Here is a 12500-nt window from a genome sequence, read left to right as displayed (position 1 = left end):
AGCGCTTTTCTAACCATTGGCCACCAAAAGCTCTTTACAATATTGCCTAACATTCGCCATTCACACACCGATGGCGGAGTCAGCCACGCAAGGCGACAGCCAGCTCATCGGGAGCAGTCAGGGTGAGGTGCCTTGCTCAAGGACACCTCGACACTCAGCTAAGGGGATGGAACCAGCAACCTTCAGGTTACCAGCCGACCCGCTCTACCTCCTGAGCTCCTGCCGCCCATTGAAGGCGTGGCTCTCACAGACGGTGCGGTAATTAGGAGAGACTTTGACATGTGTCAGCGGAGGAGAACAACAGACACGGAGTGAGAGGTGACAGAAGGAGAATAGAGGAACGGGGACAAGAGTGGAAGGCAGAGGCAAGTGGCTCATTTCAATGTAAAAAGCTGGATTACTGTTTGTGGCTGATAAGGAGATGAGTGTGTCGCGCAGGCAGCCCTCTCCCCAACAACAATACTGCTAATATAATGTTCTTGGTTCCAACAGAGCCATTTCATAGTTTAATAAGCACAGACACACACAGGCAGGCAGAGGAAGCAAGCATAAACACACAGGCACGTACACACACACACACAAACACACACACACACACACACACACACACACACACACACACACACACACACACACAAGCACACGCCCAGACGCACACAGGCAGGGGTAGCAAGCACACGTACACACACGTTATTATCACACACACACACACACACACACACACATACAAATACACACACATTTGCCTGAAGCGAGCACTAATGGTCTGTCTAATTCAAATTCAATAGCATAAGCCTAGGAATACAAAAACATATTTAGGCCCCAATGTTTACTCATAGTGTGAATGTGTGAGAGGATGTTGGAGGTTAATCGTGCCCAGCATTAAAGAGAGCTAATTCTCTACAAAGAGCACATCATCAGCCAGTGCTTTGAACCTGCACAATACGACTCATTCACATCCTCACATCCAATCCCATTGTCGGCCATTTTACTTTCCTCGACGCGTGAACAAATTGGTGTTTTGTGCGGGCTGGGCCAGGAGTCACTGACATAAAGTGTATAATTAAGATCCATTATGCCACAGCCTGCATCGCCCTGCGTGAGTGACTGGCTTTGTTTGCTTCCAAACTGAGCACACATTGCGCCACACAGATATGGATGTTCATGTGGTTTCCATACCGGCGGTGGAGGCTTGTGTTTACTGTGGGGAGCTCGCGTGCTGCTCTGTTCAAGCAGAGGCATTGGTAGATATGAATAAGAAGAAAAGGGACCACAGGCCTTGTGTTCCCTGCAGAACGCCTACCTGGCTGTCAAACAAGGGATTCACCGCTCGTCGGAAGACCAGGAGAACTAACTCATATAGACGCAACACGTCTTCCTCAAACACACTAAAATGCTCATTCACCAAAAATCGATCTCAAACACATTCTATCAAGAACATATCCATGAAGCCTTATGAATACTCCCACAATGTATGATAACGCATGCGTCACGCATTATTATTCATCATCACAACTCTTCTCATGTATTATGCATGTGTGTGTAAAAGGAGAAAATATGGTCTTACTGTTGCTTTATGCACTGTATCTCGAGCTTGAGTGAAGGAGCGGTACACACATACGTTCAACTCTTTGCTACCACGGCCAACAGGCTTGTCGCTGCAAAGCATCTACATGAAATAATCCTTGGCAGTGCTCTGAATAGCGCAATGAATAACAGTTCATTTCACTTGAAGGGAAAGATATAGACCTGCGGTACATCTCAACTCGACCAACATAACCACAACTGAAGTATTGGTGTTTCTTTGAAAAAGGAGAGTTCAATATGTAAAAGAGAGTAAGCAGATTTATTTTTAAACAGCGGCTATTAAAATGGAATAGATTCTTCTTGCTGCGGTGCGATATCATGAATATCGTGAATTATGGCTGGTAAATCCAAAGGAATATTCATCTATAATTAATCATAGATATAGTCAGTGTTTGGTTTTTTGTTCATTGCATGTTATGGCGTGGATCCACAACTGAGTCTGTTCCGTTGATTATTTGCAGTAAAAATATAATTGGCACCTAAAAATAGCATTCTTCTTCTGTTTTAGTGTAAAATCAACTAATTATTTCAAACGCACGCCGAGTATTAACGGTTTGATACATCATACGACTGCGATTATGTCATTTGTCACATCATGGAAACATGTGTAAACAACCAACTACATAATTGTGTATGCAGTTCTGAAAACACAACCTAACACGCCGCCAATCAACGCTCCTGTCGACAGTTGCGGAGGGCGTGCCTGCGTGGGTAAACGAAGCCGTAAACAAACGTTGACCGATCCTAAAGCCAAGCAGCACACGGCCTTTGTTGTTTCAAACTCTACGTCTTTGACCGACGGCCGACAGCCCGGCTGGGCGTTCCAGGAGACCCGTCTGGAAGAGCGGGCCGAGCCAAACGGCTTCTGCGAGCAACATCAGCATCACAGTTCGAGCCGGCTCAAAACAAATCCTTATAATAAACCGGGGATGATTGATGGGGTGCTCTCGAAGCACTCTAAGCCATCTGCTGCGATGGAAGACGCCGCCCGCCTCTCCTGTACGCCGCGCGAGAGGGGCCGCTGGAAGTAAACGCAATTCTTCACACGCTGACAGTTCTCGCCATCCGTTCTCGTCTCATTATTTCCCTTTCTTCCCTCCGTCCCCTCGTGGCGGCCTGCCTACGCCTCGACGCAGGACGGGGGGTGGTCCCTGCGAGCGGCGCTCTGAAGCACGTACGTGAGGCAGGGTAAGTATTAACATGGAGTACATTCTGTCCGTGAGCTCCCCCCCGTTCAGAGCCTAGTGAGCGACACACTCATTCTCAGCGAGCCAAACACCATTTCATGGGAATCCAGAGAAACCATGGCAACCCAGGGGCCTTGGGCTTCATGGGTAGGGTCAATGGAGTGGACGAAAAAAAGAAAAGAGAGAGAGGGAGAGAGACGGAAGTCAAGTTTAAAGGGAAACAACAGAATGTGTGCGAGCGCTGCTGTGATGCAGGAGGCCTGGATGGGGGGAGAGGGTCTGTTGATGAACCCACCATAACCGCCACCCTGAGAAGGCTCTTAGTGTTCCCTGCTTCACTGGCTCCAGCTCGGTTCACAAAGTGTAAGCCAATGAGAATCCACAGAGTGCAATGAGAACAGTGGTTTGTTTCTGTCTTTTTCTTTTTACACACTTATGGTGGGTGGGTGGTCTCCCTCGGCACTCTGCCTCTAAACCTCATTTCCTTTTCGTCTTGACCCATGACTCTCTGTGACGGTTGTTCCCTCTCTCTCTCTCTCTCTCTCTCTCTCTCTCTCTCTCTCTCTCTCTCTCTCTCTCTCTCTCTCTCTCTCTCTCTCTCTCTCTCTCTCTCTCTCTCTCTCTCTTCCTCTGCATGGGAAGGTCAGTGTGAGTCAGCGGTCTAGCTCGCCCAGAAGGAGGGGCAGTCAGGGTAGGGCAGGGGCAGTATGGGACGTGGATGTGATGTAAGGATGGCCGATGCACTTTGATGTCATGCCGTACTCAGAGTTGCACAACGTTTCGAGTGGAATTAACATTGCCCGTCGGTAACTTTGCAACGATGTCAATTGATTTTGGTTGTAGCTAATAAGCAGGGTTTTAATTAATGCGCTTTTGTTTTCAATGCCATGTTACACTGATGATTATGTCTTCAACAGTATGGTTGCTATAGTTGTTACCAGGCAACCTCATTCCCCATTGACTAAAAATATAAGTTTAAAGAAAATTGAATGATCGGTATGACATATCACAATTCCTTGTCATTACTCGTAGAAAGTACAAAAGTACTATTATTTGCAGGTGCCATAAAAGTATCTGATTTGGGCATTATGAATAACACGGCTCCACAACTTATACTGTAGGCCTATGATTTAGGTGTAAATTAGATTCAAGTGAATATTTACACTAATCTTCCTCTGTTGTCCAAGCTCAATCTATCCGCCGGTTAAATCAATATGGACCTCAAGTCCTTCAATTTCCTTCAGCCAACATTTAATTTGCATAGATTTAAAAGTGTATGCAATGACTCAGGTCTGGGTTTAATTAATATTTTATAATGAACTTCACTGTGGCTCGGCCAACAAATATGAGAATTACACCTATCCCTTTTTAATGTAAAACCTGTTTATTTTTATGAAAAAATACATAGGATTACATTTAAGTCAAACAGCAGTTTTAAAGAAGTGTATTGGCAGTTTATCATGAGAACATGGCAAAGAAACCATTGACTTTGCGATTGTATGTGTAAGAATCACCGTCATCTTCTCTTTGTAGAGTGCTTGATACATGGCACAAACCCATATTCTGGGGTTAGAACTAAGTACACACACACACACAGACACACACACACACACACACACACACACACACACACACACACATACACACAGACACACACACAGACACACACACAGACACACACACAGACACACACACACGCACACACACACGCACGCACGCACGCACGCACGCACGCACGCACGCACGCACACACACACGCACCATCCCCTTACCCCTTTCTCTGATTCAATTAGTTATTATACCAATCAGTCATCTGACAGGTTCAGTGACATCAACATTAGAAATTGGTCAAATAATATAAATTAGACTTGTAATATCTACGTTTCTATTGTTTGTGTTGGAAGGAAAAATGTGCATAGCTGCACACATATGTATGTTGCAGCAATGATGCTCAGGGCATGTCTGACGGGACTGCTCGTATCAGGGGGCTTCTCATACATTCTCTGTCGGAGGGGAAATATTAAACACCAACATTTTATTGAAAAAGAAAAAAAAGGAGATGGGTGAAAAAATAAATGAAAGGAGATAGATGCAGGATACTATGAGAGAAATAGGGTACAACAACATGTTCATGTCGGGTTGTGGAATGAACCGGTCAGAAATGTCTTCCCTGCATGTATTGGTACATCAGAGTGGCTGTTTTGAATCCTAATCTACACTATAAATAAATAACAGTACTTGGACAAACTGTACCACTGCTTCAGAATAGAGAGGCGTAGAGCACGGTGCTATCGACTCTGTTTGATCCTGCTCCAATGTTTCATTGTGTTAGCATGGGAGGGACACCAAACATTACATCAAAGAAGCTGCTCTTTTTTATTTATTTCCATAGGCTTTTTGAAAATTTGTTGTTGTATATGCACTTGATGCACACATCTAGATAGAAGGGACTTCATTGCCAAGCTGCGTATGGGGATGTGTATGGGGTGCTAGTCTGCACAGACAGTATGTGTGTGTATTTGAAATAAATGATTAGCATGAGGTAAAAGTAAAACCAAAACCAAAGTATTAGTCAGCCTGGGGAAGTGAATCATCCATATGCAGAAATATTACCGCAGTTACCATGACTAACTACTTAACTGCAAAGAATAATTCATAATATATAATTTTATCTATCCAGGACATGACTTCATCTCAGACATTTGTCATCTGTCTGGACGGTCTGTGTTACTACGGAGAGCACATTACCCACACTGGGAAGAACCCAACGCTTTGGTTTTGAAGACCTGAGTCATCAATATCCACCATTTTAGATTTAGATGGGTTTTTTTACAACTGCAATCAAACAGAATTATGATCCCGTTTTTATCCATCTCTTACTAATGCCATCACATCACCACAGTGGATTAGAACATAAAACTATGATTTTGCGAATGAAAAAATTACAATAAAAAGATCCGTTTCGTGGTATTATCCCATTAAATAAGCAGTTAGGCGTTAGTGCTGGGAGATGAAACAAATGAGAAATAATGCTTTTTTCCAATTTCTCGTAAAACCTAATCTCTTAACCTCAGTGGGCGCGGAAAAGCCAAGTACACATTTCTAGATGAAAGCGTGGCTGGGGAACAGCCCAGCCCTGTTCACCCATTCCTCCGCACACTGCAAGAGACTTCATTAACAGATATAGATCTTTAAGCTCAAGGACTTATTCCTAACAAACCCTTAACCCCTACCTCTCCAGACAGCTTGCCATGGACCCTTATCCCCTGTCTCTGTGTCATTTACCAGATAGCATCGGCCAGAGAGCCAGACGGACAATGCAGCGGCCAGGGGTGTGGTCCTAGCTAAACACCTTATCCAGAGGGGAGGCTGGGAGAGAAGAACGGAGAAGGAACAAATGCTTCACGGTTGTATGACGTACAATGCGTACGTCATCTGTTCTTAAACAAGAAACACGAGGTAAAGGCGGGATGTCCACGAGAACCATTTTTCCAAATTCCAACTGTAAACTAGAGGGTGTTTTGTTCTTTAAAACAACGGCTACGTTGTATTCGGTTTTAGCCAAAGCACTCTGGAGAGCTGATCACATGCTGCTCAGACTACAGCAGGTGAATTGCAATGTGGCTGCAAAGGATTCCCCCATTCAGGCGTAGGGTGTGTTACAACAGGCTGGTACCTCTAGTTACAGCACATCCCAACCGTATAAAGGTTATTTCTAACTAAGCTCCAGGCCAAAGTCTCCTATACAACCCCCTCCCCCCCAACCGGGTCCTTCAGTCCTCCTCATTCTCCAGCCCCGCCCGTAGCGCGCCTATGGGTGAACTTCAAGCACAAACACCGGTGGCTAACGCAGCCCGAGCGACCGATTGGCGGGGAACATCCTCCTGGTAAATAAACAAATGAGTGAAACAAACAGGTGTCACAAGCTCCATGCAAACATCCCTCAGAAGCGGTGCCAAAAAAAGAGGACAAAGAGAGAGAGAGAGAGCGAGAAGCTGGAGAGACACACCACGCCTGAGGAAGTACCACAACTCATCTCCAACGAGGCAACATCTGGACCTCTGTGTGACGCCGCGGAGCCGGCACGCACCCCTGGACGGTACGGGTGGATGTAGGCCCCACCGGGGGCTTCAGCCGTGGGGGTTACATCAGCCAGGGCACTCACCTCATATGAGCAGCGCTGGATGGCTCGAGTCCGTGTGTGAAGTGGAGTGGGTTTGCTCCTAGCTTTTGAGTGTTAGCATTAGAATGGAACATGAAGGGGAATAAGGCTGTAGAAATAAATAACGGGATTGCCTACATCTCTGCCCACTGGTTGTAATATTTATACAAGAAAGGACTTGGGCGAACACACACACACACACACACACACACACACACACACACACACACACACACCCCAGGACCCATGTGACCCCGGTGTCCCACTTTGTGCCGAGGGAGGAACACCCACGGTACCACCACGGTACCACCACGGTACCACCCACGGTACCACCACGGTACCACCCACGGTACCACCACGGTACCACCACGGTACCACCCACGGTACCACCCACGGTACCACCCACGGTACCACCCACGGTACCACCACGAGCCAGCGGTGGCAGATCAGCAGCAGCAGCGGAACAACTTCCTGAAGGAGGAAGTAGCCCGGTGAGAGTGAGCCCCTTCTGCCTTCGACACCGGCGCTGGTTGTTTTGATGTCAGCCCACGCTGTATCCCCCGTGGTCCGTCTTCAGAGCTGAGAGGGAGACCACATCCTCACATACAATAAAGTACAATAGCAGGCGTCTGCTGGGTTTTCCACGGCGATGCGTTCGCATTAATGAACGGGCGCAAAGGTCGGCTGTCTTGAGGCAGTGTTTTTCCTTTGCCTTTATACCTGCCGTCAACGTTTCCTTTCTGTAAGGCCAGGGGGACATGCTGCGGTCGGAGCCAGTTTGAACCTGCAGTCTCATGATCCACTGATGCTGTGCTGATAACCATGAGGTTGTCTGATTTGTTTGTTTTCATTTGATTTATTTATGCATTTTCCGGGGGAAAGTATTTATTATTTTTGATGTTGCTGCAGTTGAATGAAAAACGGTGTCCAACGGATTTGTTTTGAATCATCGTACCGTAATATTATTCATTCCTCAATCTGATTGGGCAAAAAATAAAATGCCTTAAAGGCACAAAAAATGTAGCCAATTGCTTAACACATGAAAAACTGTCTCGCTGTTTCCAGTCAGCTCTCTACACAACGCCAATACCCACCACAATTATCACTACGGTTGTAATTGCCTCTGTCTCCTCAAGTAGACACAATTGAAGAGCTTTTTGTGCAGTCCTAAAACCTCATTAATGGGCCGCTGGCCTCAGATTGCATTTGATTGGCTGCCTTAAAAAACAATGGCAATAGTGACTGTCTGGGGTGCCACAGTATAAGGTCATTCCAAAGGACTTCTGTTACCATAGAAACCAGATCTATTTATTTATGGTGCTGGTTGGCCTTTCCACTGCCTGCCGTCATAGTGATCCAGATTGACAGATTGACAACAACAACAACAACAGAAGACTGTTTTTTGTTTTGCTTGCTCAATGCTGCCAAATGTCTGTAGGAGGAATTAGTGTAGTTCTGTTTAGTCATTCCTTTCTCTTGAGCATTTTGAATTGTTCCTCAGTAGGGTCTGTTTAAAAACACATTTCCATCTCACATCTAGTAATTGTTTGTTTTTATTATCCTTGAATGATGAATATGTGTGAGTATTCATACCTAAGCATGAGCATATACTGCGTGTGAAAGTATCCTCTGCCTGGCTCCTGGGTAACAGACCTAAGGAGGGTTCAGGAAATCCACTTATTTGACCTGCATAGAGCACCACTGTGGGGTATAATGCAGCATTGTACATCGCTCACTCAAAGAGCCATTCATTGATATATTAAGTAAACGCACAGGAACATAAAAGGCCATTCCTCAACATAGCGTGTGTGTTTTATCTCTCCGCTCTTTTCACTTGACTAAACAGCTTAAACACTGAGATGAATATTTTTGATGGAAGAAGAAAATAGAAGATGAAAGTATCTCTGATTAGAGAAATACAAACCACAGGTTTATTTTATTTTGTTCATCCTCCTTGATTTCCCCATAAAAATAGTGTTGCTTTAAAATAAACTAAGAAAAGGAAAAGAAAAAGAACAAATATATGTTTCAATGTAGTCCATGGAAAAGCCCCAATATCAAACATTCATTAAGTTTTTTTTCATTTTAATCCTTTCGGGTTTTCTCCAAAAGCAGGATGGCCAGCAAAGCCTTATATTACTGCACCACATCTTTCCCCCTCTTTGAAAAATTAGCATTGAATGAGCCCTTGCAGATACAAGTCAGGCAAATGCTGTAATGCATTACTAAATTAGCCCTAAACACTACACAAGCCATTATGAAGCATGTCACAGCCCAGGGTAACATAAAGAATACAGATTGCAACCAATGACAAAATGGGAATTGCAAAAAAAACATCATTAGCTTATGCTTCATCGTTGCTAGTTGAATCTCTGGGAATCTGGTGAGCACACTAAACATGTTCAGATACACTACGACTATGAAGCAGGCTCGCCAAAGAAAGGCCAGTTAGCGACAGCAAATTGAGGGTTAAACACTAGCTGCAGAAATTCACTGCAGTGGAAAAGCATTTGGCTGATAGCTACTAAACAGCCAATCCTGTGCCACAAATCTGTGCCACTCCACTGCTGTCTTGGACAAATGTAATTAAAATTCTGCCTGGGTTTCTGAAATAATCGAAAATAATGTGAATTGCATATAATATTTTGGACTGTATAAATTGAAGTATAATTTGGGGGCTCTGTTCAAAAACATGTGTATGAATAAAGAGTCCTTTTCTTTTTCTGCATTCTAAACAGCATGACCAGAACACAAAACAAAACTTAATCTAGACAGGACAACTTGGTTTTATCAATCACAAAAGCAATTTAATATATTTTCTTTCTTTTTTTTTTTTAAATAGAATCCATTGGTTATTAGAAAATAGTTTAAATTTTCTTTTCTTTTCTAATATAATCTGCATCTGTTACCAATGCATTTAGAATTATCTATATATATATATATATGTGTATTTTTTTTCATATACATATACGTATGTATAGGCATATACAAGAAACAAACAAACCCAAAAAATCGTCTCTTTTTTTGTACTTTTGTACAAAAGAAAGTTGCCATTTTGTTCTTTGTGCATTCTATTGCATGGAGGATGAACAGAGACACGGGAGCAACCAGTCCCCGACAGGAGCCCTAGCCCCTCAGATCTGGGTCTCTTGGACCTTCTCCTTGCCGTGGGAGCTCTTAATGACGTAGGACTCAGCTATGGTGCTGATGTGGCTGTGTTGTCTGACAGAGCGATGGAGGGAGTTACCTAAGTTGTTCTGGGTCCAGTGGGCGCCGTGGGGTCCGTAGGCCCCGCGGCGGCACGACGAAGAGGAGGAGGAGGAGGCCACGTAGCCCGGCTTGAAGGTGTTACTGTTGTGCTCCACCAAGGTGGGCAGCACCAGCACCGTGTCGTCCGAGCCGCTGGACCCGGACGTGGGCGGCGGCACCGGCTGAACCTCCTCCTCCACCTGGATGATTTCTATGGTCCTGGCCGCGGCCACCGTGCTCCTCTGCTGGTGCCGCTTCCGCAGCTTGTAGAAGGCGATCAACATGGCCGCCGCCAGCAGGGTGACGGCCACGAAGCAGCCGATGATGATCTTGGTGGTCTTCATCACCTCGTCCAGGCTGGCAGGGGGCCCGCTGGGGATCCTGGCGGTGGGGACGGCCACCTGCTTGGGGGTCTGCGTGGTCTGCAGCAACACGGTGGGGGTCGAGATGAAGACCGGCTGAAAGACCGAGGGCGCGGCGGGCACCGTGGGCTTGGGTTTGGGGGTCTCTTCCACCGCGGGGTCCACTACCTCCACCGTTACCGTGGTGAAGTAGGACAGGTTGGAGGTGTTGAGCTCGGCGTTGCTCACATTCAGGTAGGCCGAGGCGTTGGAGTTCCCCGCCATGTTGGTGACCGAGCAGGTGTAGACCCCTGTGTCGGACGGGAGGACGTTGGAGAAGTTCAGCGTCCCGTCGTTGAGGACCGATATCCGCGGGTGGGAGGAGCCGTGGGTCAGCACAGTGCCGTTGGGGAGGAGCCAACGCACGGAGCTCATGGCGGCCGTGCGGCACTTGAGTTCGGCCACCCTCTCGGCCGATATGTTCAGGTCTTTAGGAGCGTCCAGTATGAAGGGCGCTGAGCACTGGAAGGTGGTCTGGTCCACCTCCACCAGGTAGCGGCCTTTCATGTGCAGCGGGGTGTGGCAGCGCCCGCAGCAGGTGGAGTTAGTGGGGATGTATTCTCTCAGCCACCAGGAGAGCCACACCACGTCGCAGTCACAGCGCCACGGGTTGTGGTGCAGGTGCAGCTCCACCAGGTACTGCAGGGGGGTGAAGAGGTCGTGAGGCAGGGAGGAGAGGTTATTGTGGGCGAGATTCAGCTCCACCAGGGCTGTGATGTCGTCAAACGCATTTCTCTCGATGGTCGTTATTGCCGAGTTCATAATCCACAGTTTACGTAAAGACTTCAGCCCGCGAAAGGCCCCGGGCCTGAGTTCAGGGAAAACATTCTCGGATATCTCGAGTTCCTCTAAGCCTATCAACGGGGAGAGATAGGGAAACTCCCGGAGGTTACACATTCCCAGGTTGAGGTACTTCAGATTCTGAAGGCCCTCGAAGGCTCCGTCGGAGATGTACTCCAACCTGCGCAGCTCCCCGAGGTCCAACCTCATGAGGGAGGGGACGCGGTTGAACGCGTACGACGGGATGCTCTCGATGGGGTTGTTCCGCAGCCACAGCTCCCTCAACTTGGACAGGTACTCAAAGGCCCCGCTGGGGATGACCGTCAGCCTGTTGTCAAACAGCTCCAAGGTGTTGAGGCTGGTCAGCCCGTTGAAGGCCCCTACCTCGACCTGCCTGATGGCGTTCCTACCGAGCTGCAACACCTCCAGGTGATGCAGGTGTCTAAACGTGTCCGCCTGGATGGTCTCGATGCTGTTCTCCATGAGGTTCAGGTACCGGACGTTGGCTGGGATGTTGGGGGGCACCCTGAGCAGGCTTCGACGGGTACACACCACCTTGCTGAGCTGGTTAGTGCAGGAGCACACACCTGGGCAGTTCTGTGGGTTGGCCGAGCCCAGCGCAGGGACCGAGGCCTGGCACACACTGAGAGCTGGCAACATGAGGGAGAGCACGGCAAGCAGGGCTGTGTTCCAGGTAGGCTGCAGAGTTACCCGGCCCAAAGGACTCATGGTGTGTGGGGCTCATTATTCTGCATGGTTTTGGGAGGTGACACACGCCAAAGGACTCACCATCCTAGCCTGGCTGAAGCAGGGCAAGGATCCAAACTTCCATCGACAGTGCAGGGAGAAGCTACGCAGAAACAGAAGCAAAAAGGACAGAAGGAAGGGAGAATGAGAGAACATGGAAGAGAGAAGGAGAGAGATTAATGGGAGCAAAGAGGCAAACAAGTGCAGCGATAAAAGACATAGAACATAAATCAAGCAGAATCACTCACCTCATTAGTGTGAAAATGTGAACGTGGTCCTCCTCTGGAATGTTACAGAGACCACATTTGCGTTTGGTTCAATTATAATTCCAATTATTGACAAGACAGGTGAAATAGATGTTTCTTCTGTTTTCCCTCGGTGGAAAAG

The 12500-nt window shown here is 47.0% G+C and overlaps 1 protein-coding gene across 1 annotated transcript in view; it reads right to left on the bottom strand.

Annotated features, from left to right (window-relative positions):
• Positions 1 to 8839: 8839 nt before the first annotated feature.
• lrrc4.2 (leucine rich repeat containing 4.2) overlaps positions 8840 to 12500 on the bottom strand; it is a 4318-nt gene continuing 657 nt past the window's right edge. The window contains exons 1-2 of the mRNA XM_030367274.1: positions 12362 to 12500; positions 8840 to 12216 (exon numbers count right to left, since the gene is read on the bottom strand). The exon at positions 12362 to 12500 is cut by the window's right edge and continues 657 nt beyond it. Of these exons, the coding sequence (XP_030223134.1) occupies positions 10071 to 12095 (2025 nt within the window). The 5' untranslated portion in view covers positions 12096 to 12216; positions 12362 to 12500 and the 3' untranslated portion in view covers positions 8840 to 10070. The remainder of the gene's footprint in view (positions 12217 to 12361) is intronic.

This window comes from Gadus morhua, chromosome 9, assembly GCF_902167405.1.
Source record: "Gadus morhua chromosome 9, gadMor3.0, whole genome shotgun sequence".
Classification (NCBI taxonomy): domain Eukaryota; kingdom Metazoa; phylum Chordata; class Actinopteri; order Gadiformes; family Gadidae; genus Gadus; species Gadus morhua.
Note: the sequence above shows the minus strand (reverse complement) of the source record. Positions and strands in the feature narration are given on the sequence as shown.